General features: G+C 34.8%; 2 protein-coding genes, 1 long non-coding RNA gene and 1 pseudogene across 5 annotated transcripts; 2 read left to right on the top strand and 2 right to left on the bottom strand.

The window, feature by feature from the left end:
- Positions 1–294: 294 nt before the first annotated feature.
- On the bottom strand, positions 295–1508 carry LOC115971585. Its single transcript, XM_031091587.1, has 2 exons — positions 1176–1508; positions 295–825 (listed from the first exon to the last, which is right to left on the bottom strand). The coding sequence occupies exons 1-2, from the start codon at positions 1506–1508 to the stop codon at positions 295–297; spliced, it is 864 nt and encodes a 287-aa protein (XP_030947447.1).
- An 801-nt stretch (positions 1509–2309) lies between these two features.
- LOC115970839 lies at positions 2310–3083 on the top strand. The gene is made up of 2 exons (XR_004087157.1): positions 2310–2568; positions 2783–3083. It is a non-coding gene; the product is annotated as an uncharacterized LOC115970839 (long non-coding RNA).
- A 116-nt stretch (positions 3084–3199) lies between these two features.
- Positions 3200–13478, bottom strand: LOC115971065 (annotated as a pseudogene).
- A 581-nt stretch (positions 13479–14059) lies between these two features.
- LOC115972504 (extra-large guanine nucleotide-binding protein 3-like) lies at positions 14060–16262 on the top strand. 3 transcript variants are annotated; one of them, XM_031092816.1, is made up of 3 exons: positions 14060–14243; positions 14933–15943; positions 16076–16262. In XM_031092816.1, the coding sequence occupies exons 2-3, from the start codon at positions 14987–14989 to the stop codon at positions 16232–16234; spliced, it is 1116 nt and encodes a 371-aa protein (XP_030948676.1). In that variant the 5' UTR covers positions 14060–14243; positions 14933–14986; the 3' UTR covers positions 16235–16262. The 3 variants fall into 3 exon arrangements, with proteins under 3 accessions (XP_030948676.1, XP_030948675.1, XP_030948674.1); XM_031092815.1 differs by having other exon boundaries at positions 14910–15943; XM_031092814.1 differs by lacking the exon at positions 14060–14243 and having other exon boundaries at positions 14302–15943.
- Positions 16263–17987: the final 1725 nt, after the last annotated feature.

Here is a 17987-nt window from a genome sequence, read left to right as displayed (position 1 = left end):
AACAGTATAAAAATAATCATCCACTTCAACATCAAAAATAATCATTTGAATATATCCATAATATTTATATAAAAACAGCCACATCAATCGTTCACCATTGGCATTACACCTCCATGGTGTACAAAAATGATACCTATCCGTGGTATCTAAACAGTACAAATACATAATTTGGGCATTTGTATTGTCCCAATAATACAAAAGAGTACATATGTAATACATTGGTAGGTCAATACTAATATTACAACAAAAGTTAATTCCTAAATCTACCATCACAGTCAACATGAAATAAACAAATCATATTTGTGAGAACAAATAACCATCTAGCCACAGCTTCCTCAACCTAGCATTCTTGGCTAAAAATCCACTTGCCGTCTTCTCATTTTCACAAAGATGGTTGAAGGCAGTTGCGAGCATATCTTCGCTATATCCATCCACCATCATAGTCATTACCTCATTGTACAAAGCTGTGTAATCCACCAAGCCCCGATTGATTTCTTTCAGAGCGACAGCTATTTCCTTCAACTGATCAGACAGATCAGTCAGCACACTATCATCAGCATTAGAAGCTGCACTCCCTCTTTTGCGAGACTTGGAAATTCCCGACCCAGTGGTGGATGACTCAACTGCATTCTTTCCTTTCTCAACCACACCTTCTTCCACATTGTCTGCAACAAACTCCGCACTATCCCCATTGTCAGGCTCATTCTCAATATCCACATAGGACTTAGAAAAGCCACCCGTGGCTGTGTCCTTCCCTACAACAATCGTTAATTCATCATACATGTCAACTTTTTTGTTTAGAAAGTCCGCATGCTTTCGATGCGCCTGTAAGGGAGAAAGGAACGTATATAACAATGCAATAATAACTTCACTCATAAATTCAATATTCAATTCAATATAGATGCCATTAAATTAAATGTTTTAGGTCAATGATAAATAAAAAAATCTGTTAGGGAACAAGAGACATAACTTATGATTTTGATGATAAGTACAACAGAAAATACAATGTGCAAATGCTAAACCCAGATTTTACAATAGATCTGCACATGAAAGTTATATTTGAAAAACCTTATAAAAGCAATGGAATTCTAAAAAGAATAACACTATAAATTTCATATAAAAGGCAAAAACATATATTATCATCTATATTAAGAAAATATAGTTGGAAGCCATACCATGACTTCTTCCTGGTATGTCTTAGCGTCGCAAGTAATCATTTTTAGATTATCATCCCAACCAAATCCACTCTTCTTTCTAAGCATCTGAATAGTGGACCACATGGTTCTTAGAGTTCGCATCCGGTTGTCAACATAGGACGGGTGGCATTCAACCCCGAATTGGGCCGTTATCTCCTTCGCTACAAGAGCAAAGGAGCCGGCCCTGAAAGTACTAGAGGGCTTATTGCCCTTTGCAGCCTCGTCTGCAAGTATCCTAAGCATCATTTCATGCATGGGTGGCAGCCACCTAAATTGCTTGCTGGTGCTAACTTTCTCTTTGCCCTTTGACATTACTACATATAAAAATAGTATAGTGAGAGTAGCATTTAAAAATGAGAGTAGCATTTAGTAATTACGCTCGAAACATGAACAACAAATCAAACACACATACAACCACGCTTATAAATGTGCACAACAGAATGAAACCTGCTAACACTAGAAATGACAATGTAATACCATCAAATAACAATGTAATACTGAAAATACTTTTTCATTACACCACCAAAAGTCTATAGTATATACATTGTCTTTACAAAAAATAGAAAGAAAAAACACATTACAGCCATAGAAATCTAAATAAAGTACTACTCTCCACTCCTGGTATAATTTGACCACATGGCTTGGCATATCTCATCTTTCTTAGCATTCCACGATCTATTGTCTTCGACGGACTCCCGACGTGATTGTGTTTCTTCTTGGTGGTCACTAGACTCTACTTGGTTCATTGCATCTTCCATAATATGGTCATTTGGTTTAACCCCCATAATGTGACTATGAACCACACAGCACGCTAACACTACTTTTACTTGCTGTGGAATCCACCTTCATGTCTATTTAAAATCTTAATACTTGATTATCAAAAAGAAAGAAAAAAAAAAAAAAAAAAAAAAAAAAAAAAAAAAAAAAAAAAAAAAAAAAAACTTAATACTCAATAGTAGCCTTGCGAATGGTCTTTTAGCCGTGGTACTTCTCAGCCATTTTGAGAGGTGGAATTCTCAGGATTGGTCAATCATGGGTGGTGATGTGTGGAGTTGGCTAACTGATATTTACAATGTGGACTTAAGAAACATTGACTAGATTGGCTGAAGTTTTGGATGACATTACTGTGAGATATTTGATGGGAAATCTACTTATGAGGTTTCTCATTCACAAAGTTCCAATTTTGTGACATTATTTACTTTTTGGCTTTAAATTGATGAGACTCTTGGCCTACTTCATATTCGGAGGCTTATGTGGCATGCCTGTTATAATTGTAGGTTGGGTTCTCTGAAAGTTGTATAATGAGTAGTTGTGTGAAACCGCTTATACAGAGTGACATCAATCCAGTGGTTCTCCTCCATTGCTTTGACAGGTTTGAAATTTGCTTGCTTGGTTAATATTGATCGGGTTAACATGACTTTTAGATGAGAGTTTGCTTGAATAGGACTTTCTCTTTTCATGTTAAAATTCTTTTCTTTTCATGTGTTTGAAAAACAAGGAAAATTGGGACAAAAACAATATTATCCACACTTCTGGTTCAGGTGGCTTTAGTCTGATTGTGAAATTTCCATTTTTGTTTTTTTCAGGTGGCTTTGCTGTTAATTTGGGTTGCTGATATAAGGAAACATGTGAAGAATTTAGAATTTGGGAAGGGACACGTATATAAAGCTGTGCATGTAACCGATTTTTATTTCCTTTCATTACCTTTGGCCTTATATAGGATGTATTAGGATTTGTTCTATTCACCTACTACCATGTCAGATTGTGCAAAGAACCTTGTTTTTACAATTTAAAACTCTTGCCCCTGTTGACTATTGAATTAGATCATATAAATATTGATCGGGTTAATCTGACTTTTGGTATCATATAAATTCATACAATTATGAATTTTTGTGTATGTGTATATATATATATATATATATTTGTGCATGATTGTGGTTTTTTTTTTTTATATAAATAAAATAAAATCTTATCTTGAGGGTCAAGAGACCCCTTAAATAACCTTATTTATCAAGGGTTGTAAATATAAGTTTTTTAAACCTTGGTAAAAGGTTATTTAAGGGTCTCTTGACCCTCAAAATAAGATTAGAGCACTTGTTTTAAGGGCCACGAAGGCCGTTAAAATTTCTTTTTCGACAGTATATGTTTCGAAGGTTATCAAGGGTCAATTGGACTCTTAAAATAAATTTTTTCAAGGTTTTTTAATACTTTTTTTAAGGGTTTTGACCCTTGAAAAAAGTCAAATTTGTTGTAGTGAATGTGGTGTCCTACATGACTTAAGCAAATATCTCAAGCTTCTAAGTTCTAACCAAAACAAATGTATGGTAGAAAGCTCACTCTTTTAAAATTCTCCTTGTTTGTCTAGATATTCGCCTCTAATTTTGCAATTTCCCTAGTGCTGTAACTATTCGCCAATTCAATGTAGGGTTGCTCAAAGAAGATAATGTACAAATAAACATATTGCACAATGTTCTCAAAGCTCCAAATTTGAATACCATGAACAATGGTTCAAACATGCACATAAGAAAGAACATATGACCACTAATGGATAAGAACATAAATGCTGGATATTCTATTTGTGATTTGTTGCACAAAAAAAAGCTAAGAATGAGAACAGGTGCACAAATATTGGTATGCCTAGCCAAGAAAATATTGATTTAGCAGAGTAGATAAATAAAAGTAGTAATCTGGCATAAGAGTCACATTCATCTTGCATTCGTGTAATATAGGAATCACAAAGGTGGGTGCATAAGACAAGTTAAAAGAAAACTACCTAACTCCAAATATAGCATCACATATAGAAACAAATTTTACCACAAGTGTGAAGTGTGAACACTGAACAATAGCATTTTTCTGCAAATAGCCCAGTCCACACAAATAGCTACTATTAATTCATGTTTGTTGGCACATTAAAATCTGAATTTGAAAAACCCAAAGACACCTTTTCTTCATATATACATACATACATATATATATATACACATACACATGGCCAGATGACTACCATCTAGCTTCTAGTATGATGATTATGGAGTTTTTGTCAATCATTATATTCTAGCCATAATGCTGGCCACCTATTCAAACAAGATAACTATTTAGCCCAAAATATCAAAAGATTTTAGTACATGATATCTGGGACTTATTTAAAAAATAACTATAAAACCTATACTATATCATAAGTTAGACAACGTTTGAAACAAATTGCAGATCTAACAATTCAAGTCTAGTGGACTCAATTTACCATAAAGCTGATCTGGACAAGTAGGAAACCGAGTTCAGTAAACTCGGTTTCTATACATAGAAACCGAGTTTATTAAACTCGATTTCTTTACATAGAAACCGAGTTCATTGAACTCGATTTCTATGTCCCATCTCCTCTGACCATCACATGAGTCTGAGCTGGAAATCGAGCCTACTGAGCTCGATTTCCGTCAATGGTCCCCAGCTCTCCACGTGTTGCCGTGGGTCCCAGCTGGGACCTATTTTCCCTCTTTTCTCCACTTTGTCCGTCTCACTACTCAGTAACCCTCAGTAAACTCTCACTGCTCCACTTCTCAAACAAGTTCATTCAGTAAGCTCATTCAGAGTTCACAACATCTCAGGCACACAACATTTGCTAGTTTTTTTATTTAAGAAAAATTGACAACAGATTAGGAAAAGTTATGTTTTTTTCTTTTTCTTTTTTTGTTAGTGTAAATATAATTTATAACATATTAGGAAAAGTTTTTTTTTTTTTTTTTGTTAGTGTATATTGTGATTAATCTATTTGTTGTAGTGATTAATTTATTTGGTAATATATTGTGATTAGTTTATTTGTTAGTATATTTGTTGCAGTGAATTAATTTATTTGTTAGTTATTGTGATTAGTTTTTTTTTTTTTTTTTTGAGAGGGTGATTAGTTTATTTGTTAGTATATTTGTAGTGATTAATTTATTTGTTAGTATAGTGATTAATTTATTTGTTAGATATTGTAATTAGTTTTTTTGTTAGTGTATTGTGATTAATGTATTTGTTAGTGTAAATATAATTTATAACATATTAGGAAAAGTTATGTTTTTTTTTTTTTTTTGTTAGTGTATATTGTGATTAATCTATTTGTTGTAGTGATTAATTTATTTGGTAGTATATTGTGATTAGTTTATTTGTTAGTATATTTGTTGCAGTGAATTAATTTATTTGTTAGTTATTGTGATTAGTTTTTTTTTTTTTTTTTGAGAGGGTGATTAGTTTATTTGTTAGTATATTTGTAGTGATTAATTTATTTGTTAGTATAGTGATTAATTTATTTGTTAGATATTGTAATTAGTTTTTTTGTTAGTGTATTGTGATTAATGTATTTGTTAGTGATTAATTTATTTGTTAGTATATTGTGATTAGTTTATTTGTTTATATTATGATTATTTGCTTATATTATGATTATTTGCTAGTTTTTTTTTTTTTTGAAATTAATATTATGATTAATTATAAAAAGTGTAATCACGTTCATAGTATGACTCATGTTATGTCCAAACAACTAGTCATATCTTGAAATTGGTTTTGTTTAGTCCTTTTATTTTGATAGCTTGCATTTAATCATGACAAGTGAAGCTATTTGAGTTTAGTCCTTTTCAATGAAGGCCGTGATCAGGTTATGATCAATCTCTCTACCTGGGGTCCTATACAACCCCTCTAATCCAACTCTCTTCACAATGTCGACGATACGATCATCCACCACTATCCGGCGTCGTTTTCGGAACTCGTCATTACGACCGCGGCATTTCAGTGGCCCTGGATCCTGCACATGATAGAACTATGGTGATGAGATGCAATATGCCATAACATTTGTATATATGATTGTAGTTATTGATCCCAAAAAACAAAAATAAAGCAGTTATGAAGGGACCTTAAAATATCAACCCCAAAAAGAAAAAAAAAAAAGCAACAACGGGAGAAAAATAAAAGGATGCAATGCACTTTATACATTTGTCTAGTAATGAAAGGCTTCCCATGCGACCAGCCTATTGCTGCCTCTAAACCAGGAAAAGTTAGATGGAAAATAAACAACCTAAATAGGGGAAAGTAAAAGAAACTAGAGGCAAAGGCTAGCATTCTCAATAATAACAAGAAAAATTACTGCAACAACCACAACCTGAACAACTTCTTGCCAAGCAACAATAAAATTATCACAGGTCACATTGCTTCAAACAAAAATAACTCTTATGAACCTAGGATTGCTTTGTTCATGTATGCACAGACATCGAGTTCATGTACACAACACATTCATGTACGCAACACATTTAAACGTACTCTTACTGACATCTTCATTTCTACACAATTTTAAGAGTTTGTAAATCATGGCATTTTTTGCTGGTCCTGACATTTGTTTTTCTTTCCTGTAACTAAGCACAAATTGTTCAATTGTTTCATCTAGGTGATTAGAGGCCTTGTCATAGACAAAGAGAGTGGTAACTTGGTTAAGGCTAATTGATTTGGTTATGTAAAGAGGGCTATGCATGGCACCAAAATGCTATCCACTCGGGCTGTAAGGTATGTATTTAAAACTTGTTAGCTTGATTATGGAAATTGTTATAAGGAAAGTTGCCAACCTAGTTTCTGAACTATGGAGCAATGGTGAGGTCTAATTGCACACACACAAAGTATACACCGAGATTATTAATTGGCTAGAATATGCTTATACAAAATGTTGATCATGACCATTCTTTTGGGGAGACAAAATAAATAAATAAGGCCAAGTTATTATAAGCACATGGACACAGTATTGTCAGTGTTTAGCAGGAGACTTAATATACTTGTAAATCTCAATTGAGTTCAGTTTGTTTATTTATTTATTTTTGATGTGATTAGTTTAATTCATTGCATTCTACATAGCAATTTTAGCATCACAAGATTGTAATGTAACAATGAATCATTACTGTTGTTGTGGTAAGTAATAAGTAATAACATTCTTTTAATAATGCTGGTTCATCATTCTTCTATTGAGGGTTGCCTGGCTGCATTTAATTTTTTACATATTGGAATATTTGGAACATAACTATGATCCTTTTAGCCTAAATTTCATACTTTTAGCATTAGTTTCATTCAAAGTGTTTTTCTTGGTTTTCTAGATGAAAGAGTGAATGGTAGCAAAGTGTACACCCACACTAACAGTCAACCAATCTAACTTAACCCAACTAATGCGCATGACCATGCATTGAAAGCTAGTAATACCATTGACAAACTTAGAATTTCAGAAATGGGAAGAAAAAAAAAATCAACATAATGTAAAAGGATAAGAAGAGAATATTCAGCAAGTGGTCGGTTTTAATTTTTTCCTTGCCTTCCCAAACAGCGCACGCTCGATGTGTTTTTATAAACCTTAACACCGAATCGTTAATGGGCCCAGGACCAAACTCATCAGGGAGCTGAGCAGGAACAGCAGCCATACTGCACGAAGTTTAGGGAGTCAAGAGTAATATAATCACATGTTAAATTGGCAAGGAAAGTGATGAACAAGAAAATTATTCAGTTTATTTTGACAACAAGCAGATGGTCCTCTTTACTCATCAAATTAATTTGGGCTACAATGAAGTTTTATAAAAGGTGACAAAAAGAATGAAGGAAAATCATATCCGCGTTGATTAATTTGGGCTACCCACATGGTTCGCCTTACTATTTTCCCTCCTACCAAATGGACCCTACAGTTACGTGCTACAGAAAAGATCTGAAAAAATTAAAAAGGGGGGAGGAGTTTGTGGGGTGGGTTCTTAAAAGACTTTCTAAAATTGATTGTCTGAACTCACAACAAAACATCCAAACCAGGGTACAATGGTGAACAAAGCCTTTACCCTACCACCCCAACACAAGTAGGTACGAAAAATCTCATTTCTACACTTCATCCTACCAAACATAATGTAAGAAATCATAAAACATTTCAACATTGCAGCATTGCCTGTGTAGATTCATGTGAAAACTATGCAGTAGAAGTAAAGAACCAGATGTTAAAAATAAGACAATATAATGCAAATTTTAAATACCAGGACAAAAATAAATAAATAAATAAATAAAAAATCTTCAATAACAGCAATGTATAGTAAAGCAGATGAACAAAGGTAACAAAGCAAACATGGCAGCCAAGATTTGAAATGCAGCAACATAGTAGAATCATTAACTGCAATATCACTATACAACTACCTTCTCTAAAAGCTTATGTTGTGAAGCCTTTTCAAGCCTATTCCTACAAGGTATAAAATGCAATTAGCACCTCAAATATGTATATATATGGATGAACATCATTTCTATGCTTATATAAAGAAGGAAGAAAGGAAAATAAATTTCTAGACAGGCATTTTAATATATATGATGAATTTCATATTGTAATATTTAGGAGAGCCTTTTTTTTTATAAGAATAATTTTATTGAAAAAAAGACTACATACAAAAAGCACAAAGCAGCCAAAACAATTACACGAAAAAAAAAAATTATGTTCAATAAGAAAGAGACTATAAATACAGGAATGGCGTCACTAGTTGTGAATCCCCATGCGTGAGACCAATCAAACAAAGACCATAAAACAATATAAAAAAAGGAATAAGACATTTAATGAAAGTTAAAGCATCATGATATATGTGGAACTGCCAAAAATGAGGAAATATGCTGATTTGAGAACTAAAATGATTAATTGGAAAGAGGAGCATTAATGGCAAAGTCCATTTACACTTGTATGAGCAGTTAATAACGTAATTTTTTAATTTCCAAATGATGAGAAATCTATCAATAGATTCTTTACATATACATATGTATAAAGAAAATCCTTGCCCTCTCGTTCAATGCCTAACAGAAAACCAAGATTAAAGAGATGTTTTTATTCAGGTGTAGGTCATATTAAACAGGAGAGTTGCCTCCTATATTTCTACAAATACGTTAGACCCAGTTAGATGCTAGTCATGACAAGAAAAAACTATCAGAGCAATTTATTTGCTAGTCATGACAAGAAGGAACATATATCGTGATTATGGCAACTTCACACAAGATGGTGAAGAGTTAAAAGTTCATTGAAAAGGCCACATGATAAAAACCCCTAGGTTTAAACAGCAATTCAATAAATAAGAACTCATGTCATCCCAGCAATCAATGCTAGTACCTATTTACTGGTAAGCATAACTTGTGCATAGTCATACTCAATTCAAATCACAGAAATATATAATATTAATAATAATAAACATTTTATAAAAATAAAAATCCAAAAACCCATTAATCTCAACTCAATTCACATTACACCCAAAAAATAAAAAAAATAAAAGAACATATAAGAAACAGAAAATAAGCAAAAATCATACAATGATATAAAAACCCAAAAACCACATAGAAGAGATCAAATGAGAATGATACCCTGCGGTTTGTTGGGATGGCGACGGCGACGGCGACGGAGACGCTGACGGCGAAGGTGACGAAGAAGCTGACGGCGACAGCGACGGAGAGTGAGAGACCGGAGCTGAGACTGAGACGGAGCGAGATGGAGGGCTGACGGCGACGAAGAAGGACAGAGCTGAAGAGAGGGAATGAGTGCGACGGAACGGCGACGGAGCCAGATCAGAGAGCGGAGCTGAGACTGAGATGGAATGGAGTAAGAGTGAGAGAGAGACTGAGTTTTTTGAGTGACGCATTGTGAGTGTGGGAGGGAATGAGAGAGTTTTTTGAACTAAAGAGTTTTTTTTGAAAGGACTATAAGTGTGTTAGTGTGGGAGGACTGTGAGTTTTTTGAGAGGATTGTTTTGAATGAGAGAGTTTTTTGAGAGTTTTGTTGAGAGACACGTTAGCGACGTGTGGCAAAAGAAAATAGAAATCGAGTCCGTTGGACTTGATTTCTGTGTAGAAAAACCGAGTCCATTAGACTCGGTTTTTGTACATACAAACCGAGTCTAATAGACTCGTTTTTTTTACACAGAAATCAAGTCCAACGGACTCGATTTCTATGTGTAAAAACCGAGTGTATTGGACTCGGTTTGTATGCATAGAAATCGAGTTTATTTAACTCGATTTCTGTGCGCCCTTTCTCCACGTCAGCTACTGCAAAAAGGAAAATCGAGTATACTAAACTCGATTTTACAACCCACAAATCGACTCCACTAAACTCGAATTGTTAGAAACCAAAATAGTTTGAAACGTTTGCTAACTAATGATATTGTTTAGATTTTATAGTTATTTTCTAAAAAAATCCTGATATCTGCTTGGTAAGAAGAGGAGTGCATTGGGAAGCAGATACCATAGCATACCCATCATATAAGGTAAGGTACAAGATGAATCCAAGATTTGAAAGGAAAATCTATTTATTAATCAATCCTAACCTCTTATTGAGACAAATTATCAAAGTGGTAGTTAACAAGCAAACATTGTTAGATTAGGCATGCAACAATGCATATAAGAAATTTGCCTCTCCATAACATTTATACAATGACTCAGCTCACTAACCATGACTTAAAACTTAGTAGCACGCTTATAAATCATTAGTCCAACAAATAATATACATCTAAACACAATATCAACATGAGGACTCCCAGAAAAATACCTGACAGAAGCTCTTTAGATTTCTCCAAGCAGCTGAAGAAGTGTACTTAGGAAGACTGGTAGAGAACTGCCACCAAAAATAGAAGAAGTAATTTGATTAGTCTCAAAGAGTGACAGCAATTTAGTTGCCCAAAAATTGTACACGAGCTGTGAATTATTTGCCTCTATTTCTTTAATAGCCTTCTCTTCAGCCCCATCAGTATAAGGGTAAAAAAAAAAAAAAAGAAGTATACTTGCCCATGGTGAATGAGAGACCAATATTTATTTTTTGTAAGCTTCAACAGCTATGAAATTTTGAGTTGACATTGGAGCAGTAACAACCTGAAAGATAAGCTATAAGCAATTAGGGTGGTCGTGTGCATAAATAAAGGGTCAAGGTATCAATTAACAACCATTAACTTAAGTAGTGAGCTGTATATAGACTATGTAGCACGGGTGCGTTTCGGGACTCAGGTGCAGGTGCGGGTACGGGTGCGGGACTCGGCAATTTTTGAAAAAGGTGGGTGCGGGTGCGGCGGGACTCGATGATTAAAAAATTATTAAAAATATTTTTATTTATATTTTTAATATATTGCTAAGTATACTTTTTCACATTATACAAACATATACCAAATTTAAGAGCAATAGACAATAGATAGTAGTGTTGATACCTGAGTTAAGAATGCGTGAGAGAGAGCTGAAGAAAGAATGAGCTGAAGAACAGAGTCACAGCAAGCAGCCAAGTAGAGATAGAGGCAGAGATCAGAGCATAGAGACAGTGAGAGACGAGTGAGACGGAATGAGAGAGAGGCAGAGAACTAATGAGAGTGAGAGACGAATGAGCCTTCAGTAGGGTTTAGTATTTTGCTCAAATGGTGTGTTCTGTGCCTTTTTTTTTTTTTTTTTTTAAATTCGGCCATATCGGCCGATATCTACCGATACGGCCCGAGTCGGCCCGATTCTGCGCGAATTGGCCTGAGTCGGAGCCGCGTCGGCGCAAGTCGGCTAAAAAATCTAAAACGCCACATGGCATGACACAGCCGGACGCGTGGGCAGCGGCGTCCCTCGCGCGTTGCCGCGTCCCGCCGCGTTCGACGCGGGTGCGACACCTCCAGTGCCGCGTCCGTGCTTCATAGTATATAGATAACACACATTGTGTAGGAGCTCTAGGACTTCGCGAAAATGCCGTTGTCCTATGCATATCATCCCCCTGTAATCATAACAAATGTGAAAAACTGTAAGCAAATGTCGTTCATATTAGTGCACTTAAGCTAGAAATAGAATTAACCCTAAACATTGATAAAATCACACATCAATTGAAAACTAATATATCCCACATTATCAAGATGATACCTCCTTAGAGATGGTGAAATTGGTTGCATTTTCTCACAAACAGTAAATAAATTCAATTTTAAAATTAAACAAGTCCAAGACTTCATGATACCATCCTGCTACCATGTAGAAAACGTACTATTAGTGACCAAGAAATGATGATTCTTTATCTTTGAATGAAAATAACTTGCTATTAAGCATTTATCACATTTGATTTTTTTTTTTTCCTATTTTTCTGAAGTACTACTATAGAAGTACTAAAATTCTAGATATTCATTCTTAACTCCCTTGATGCATTAATAGATGTCCTTCATGTCACCAAGATATACGTGCCTTACTTATCTTTAATGTAACATTCGACATATTAAATTGCATAAATATGCACCGCAAATGCCTCATCCAATCTTATACAACAAACATAAAGGAAGGATGCAACTAAGCATCCATAAAGAAAGTAAAATGACAAATGAGAACAGGAACGCCACAAAGAAGATAAAAATGGACATGATAGCAAGAAGAGTTCCCTAAAAATATAACCACAAAAACAGAAAAGTATTTGCGGAAACAACTCACCCATTATAACAGTAGAGGAAAAAGTCGTCCAGATGATCAACTTCAGAGGTATCTTCCTCCAAAATTGATAGGCCAGTTTTGGAACAATTTGCCAATAAACAAAGATGAAGAAAACGTGGATGCAAAGCAGTCAAATGTTCTGAGGAATTTTGAAGTTTCCGAACAGCTGCCAGAAACAGATCCACATGCACATGCATTGGTGTTCCAAGTATAATGACCAGCTTCTTGAACCTCTTACAAACAGATATGACTGAAACCCCGACAATTAATAACATCAATATGTGTACAGTGAGTGATTTAATGATATTAGTGCCCATCAAATACAATTCACTTGTAGAGTAAAGATACAAACATTTTTCAGGGTCCAAACGAATTTGCTCTGGAGCACAAAAACTAATAAATTTGTCAATGTAGGGGACCGATGTAGTTGCTTGCTCTTCTGAAACTGAAGCAAATATGCAAGCCTCTCTGTCACTAGTCCAAATCTTCTGTCCTACTTTTCCTGCTTCACTCTATGCTTTACCAATAAAAACTTATCACATGTTCACCTAACTAATTAAATACTACTATTAATTAATAATGGTAGTATTAATAAGTCAATAATGGTAGTATTTAATCAGTTAGGTGAACATGTGGCAAATTTTTATTGGTAGAGTATAGAGTGAAGTAGGAAAAGTGAGACAGAAGATTTGGACTCGTCTGTCACCACAAAGGATTCATCTTCTGTCCAGTGGCCATTGCCATTGGACACGTTGGATATGCAACAAATGTCCAAGATTGGACACGTGTCGCGTATCCAACGCGTCCACTGGCCACTAGACTGAAACCAGACCCCACCACAAATATGCACTCCATAAGAAAAGGAAGGATCAACACAAATACATACAAATTCACATTGTAATCAAGTGCAACATCACACAAATACTCCCAAAATTCCGGTCTCAATTAATGTGATATTCAATTAAGTTAAATAACAACGTTCTCTAAAATTTCTCAAACAAAGTAAAATCTTTTTTCTAATTTCATTCTAAGACTAAGGGTCTTATTAGAATTTGTTTATTTTATTGAAATTGAATATTTTTTGTTGAAAGTCCTGTAAATTAAAGTAAAAATTAGCTGAAATAGTATAGTGAGACTCATAAATAATACCAAAAAATACTATAAGACCTATAAATAATAATAAAAAAAACTAAATAATAAAATACATTAACAAAAATAATTTTTACTGAACAAACGCTATGAATAAAATTGATAACTGTAATAAAAAATAAAAAATAAAAGACATTAGCATTAATTGAAAGAAAGAAATGTGGGGCCCACTTCTCTCGTACCTAATAATGTCTTTCTCACAAAGGTCCAAAGTGTAAACAGTGACACACTTTGGTATGAATGATGGTTTGGTTGGGTGAAATGTGGGCTTTACAGATGCTTTTGTCTTTTGGTTCTTCCAACTTCTCTTCAAAAGTTCAAAGTTCAAAACCCACCCACCAAAGCTCAGACTTGAGTGTGTGTGTGAGAGAGAGAGAGAGAGAGAGAGAGCGCTCAAAAAGCTTGACTTTGAGTGCTCCTTCTTTTCTTAAAACCTCAGATTCGCTTTCGTTTTGTCCCTTTCCCCCTCAGGTACCTACTTATCTTATCTTATGTTATATCATTTGTTAACTCTCTCTCTCTCTCTCTCTCACAAAAAAAAAAAAAGTTGAACATTTTACACTCTTACTAAAAGTAATTTGATCATTTCTTTTTATTCTTTGAATGATCTTCCTTTGAATTTAGAATCCTTCTTTGTTCTAAGTTTCTTGGTCTTTGCTTTTCTTTGTTTTTTTCTTTTGTGTGTGTCTGTTTTTATGTTTTTAGTTTGTTTATAATTTGTTTGACTATGATTTTTTCAACGCTTGGACTAGTAATCCAAATGGGCTATGTGCCTAAGCCTAAAGTTTGAAGCTTTTATAAAAATTGGGTGATATATAGCAAGTTGGGTTTTCCCGATTTCGACTGCCAAAAATATTTGAATGGGCTTTGTTTATTATTGTTGGAAAGTCAGGATTGGACTCTAAAAAGAGTTGAATTTGTCTTTCATTTCAATTGAATTTGGCTGAAATTTCAAATCAGTTTTATGATTTTATATCCTTTTCAAGTTTGGTGGTTTCCAAAGTACGACCGTTTTGGATTGCGGCTGCCTGCTTGATGATGACTATTTAATTCAACTTGGTTAATTCTGTGTGCATCTTGCAGTGATTGAAACATTTCTAGTTTTACTAAGCTAATAGGATTGTTAATTTGCATCAGACATGGTTGTGTGTTTCTCTTAGTGATATAGATATAGTATAGATAGAAGTTTTGAAGATCTAGCTAGTGGAAGTGAAATGGAGCAAAAGGGGCAAGAGAACTGGAGAGAAATGGTGAAAAAGATGCTCCCACCTGGAGCTTCTCTCCCTGAAGATGCCACTAATCTTGATTACTCTATTGCTATGGAGTACGAGGGCCCGCCTGTTTCTTATGAAGTCCCCAGGGTGGAACCCCTTGATGTAAATTCGCGTGCAATCCCAACTGCAGAACCGTTATCTTCTGAATCACAAATCCATATCAATATGGGTCCTCCAGTATCAATCCCTCTGCCGGTGTCTTGTTTTGCTGGTGTCACCACGAGTTCACCAACTCAAAGTGCGAGGGTGTCAGGTAGTTCTGAGTCTGTAGTGTCTGTCTTGCAAAACCCTGATTTTTCTTCAGCCTCTCCTTCAGCTTCTCCCGGTTCGGTTAATAACCCTCCTAGAAAGGTGGTTGTTAATGAAGTAAGGAGAGCACCTGTAGTCACTTTTAATACTGTTGATAGATCTGAGAGGAAAGAGGCTGACGTGGAGAAGCCAGATTTCATGGAATATGTTGGGGTTTCAAAGGAAAAGAAGAAAAACAGAAGCAGAGTTTGTTATAGATGCAGAAAAGGAAAGTGGGAAACGAAGGAGTCCTGCCTAGTATGTGATGCTAAGTATTGCAGCAATTGTGTGCTTAGGGCAATGGGTTCAATGCCTGAAGGGCGCAAGTGTGTAACTTGCATTCATCAGCCTATTGATGAATCCAAGCGTTTGAAACTGGGTAAACATTCAAGGGTATTATCTCGATTACTCAGTCCTTTGGAAGTCAAGCAGATTATGAAGGCAGAGAAAGAATGTTCTGCTAATCAGCTTCGACCAGAACAGCTAATTGTCAATGGATTCCCTCTAAAGCCAGAAGAGATGGCAGAATTACTTGGATGTCCTTTGCCTCCTCGAAAGTTGAAGCCTGGTAGATATTGGTATGACAAGGAATCTGGTCTATGGGGAAAGGTGAGGCATGTTCAACATGATATTTTTCCTGAGTTTCTTTCAGTTTGGTGTTCTGTAATTGCATGTTTTAGAAAATCTTGTTTTTTCCTAATGGGTTTGAATTGCTTTAATCTCTAGTTGTTGATATGACAGGAGGGAGAAAAACCAGATAGAATCATAAGTTCAAACTTAAATTTCACTGGAAAACTAACCCCTGATGCAAGCAATGGGAATACTGAAGTTTACATCAATGGCCGAGAAATTACAAAGCTTGAATTGAGGGTACTACGGGTAAGCCCTTTGGCTTATTAACTGGATATGTGTATTATTTCTTTTGTTAGAAGCTGTAACTCATACAATATAAGGCATACCGTGTAGAACTTATCAGTAAACCAGATATAGACATGGCAACTAAGGTTGCTGTTTTTATAATTGTTTTGATGACATATCCATTTTTGTGATTTCACTTATCAGATTTCTTGGATTTGTTGAATGTGTACACATGCATCTTCTTTTGTTAATTAAGTTATCAAATAGACCCTTTAATCAATACCTAAGGTGTCAGTCATGCAAGTTTAGTTTCTTAACTGAACCAAATAGTTGGGATTTGACTTTCTATAGCTGAGTCTCATATTTAAATCTAGTTTGATCATTGATTCAATTGGCTTGTGCACTTGTATCATATTGTTGTAGTGGGATATATTGTTTGTTACCATTCACATGTTGCAAAAAAAGTAATATTTATTTTGTTACTTTTGAGAACCATTGTCTGTTAGAAAACAATTAAGTATTACATTGGTCATAACACTCATAATGATCAACTTTACAAAGATCCCATTGTACTCCAGACACTCACAACATTGGTCTTGATAATCTCTAGTTTCAATGAATATTCTGCCAATACATTGTTAGGACATGTTTTCCTGTAATTTCATCAATTTTTTTTATTTTTTTTTTGGTTCAATGAACATGTTTCGTATTACAATATTGTATGGGTACTGTTCGGTGATCGTGATTTAATTTTCACTTGAGCATGAGGAAGGGGGATATGCATTGGGTTGATAGTTGATTCTTGATAATCAATATGATATTGATTACATTAAAAAGGTGAAAGATGATTTTTAGGCTGACTTATTATATTGGGACAAGGCCCTTTAAATATTACCTTTACAGATTCCTTGTCATATCAAAGCTTTATGATTAATCTCTGATTCACCATAGGTGAGGAGTCTAAGGCTTGAACAAGGCCACTTCCTGTTGTGTAGCTGATGTGTCCTTTATAATGGATGGAAAGTAATGATATATATTTGCCAAATCTAGCCTCAAAAAGAATTTTAATTCACTAGTCCCTCACAAGAGAAGCTCAAATGTTCTTAAAATTAGTCCTATTCATGCTGAAAATGAAATATACCTAAGTGGAAATGATGATTCATCTAAGTTGACGTGAGAGCCCAACTACATTGCATTGTGTTGGTGGCACCATGTTCTTTTTTTTGAAAGAAGTACCTGCTTGCTTATTTCATGGTCTGGTCCTCTTACCATTGAGCTTGTTGCTTCTAGATTCATAAAGACAAAATGTAGGACTGGTGTCAAACAATTCATCACAAAAGAGGACTCACTTAGCCGGATCATTAACTAATCCTAACTTAATGCTACTATAATATAAAATAATGATATAATAAAAAGAACTTTCTTTTCATATAGGATCAATTGATGATAAATCTTACACAAGCCGTCAACCTACTGCAACTCTCTGGCCTTTTTTAGGCTTGGGACCAGTTGTTAACAAAATATGACACCAAGCGTAGACATAGGCAAAGTTGTCTTTTCATATTGGATAGTTTTGTTAAAGCATTCAAACCTAAATGCAAACACAAACGAACATATCAAGTCTCTAACTCAACCAATGAGGGGTTTCTTAACACCTTCTCTTATTTCTAGGTGCAACTGAAATAGAAACAAAGAAGAAATGGTTCAATGCCCTGACTGAAACTGAAAGAAAGACAAGGGTGTGGGTACGTGGAAGCACTCTAATACCATGTTAAAATATCCAACCCAAAAACGT

This window comes from Quercus lobata, chromosome 12 (assembly GCF_001633185.2).
Source record: "Quercus lobata isolate SW786 chromosome 12, ValleyOak3.0 Primary Assembly, whole genome shotgun sequence".
In the NCBI taxonomy this organism is placed as follows: Eukaryota; Viridiplantae; Streptophyta; class Magnoliopsida; order Fagales; family Fagaceae; genus Quercus; species Quercus lobata.
This window is presented reverse-complemented; position numbering and strand designations above follow the sequence as displayed.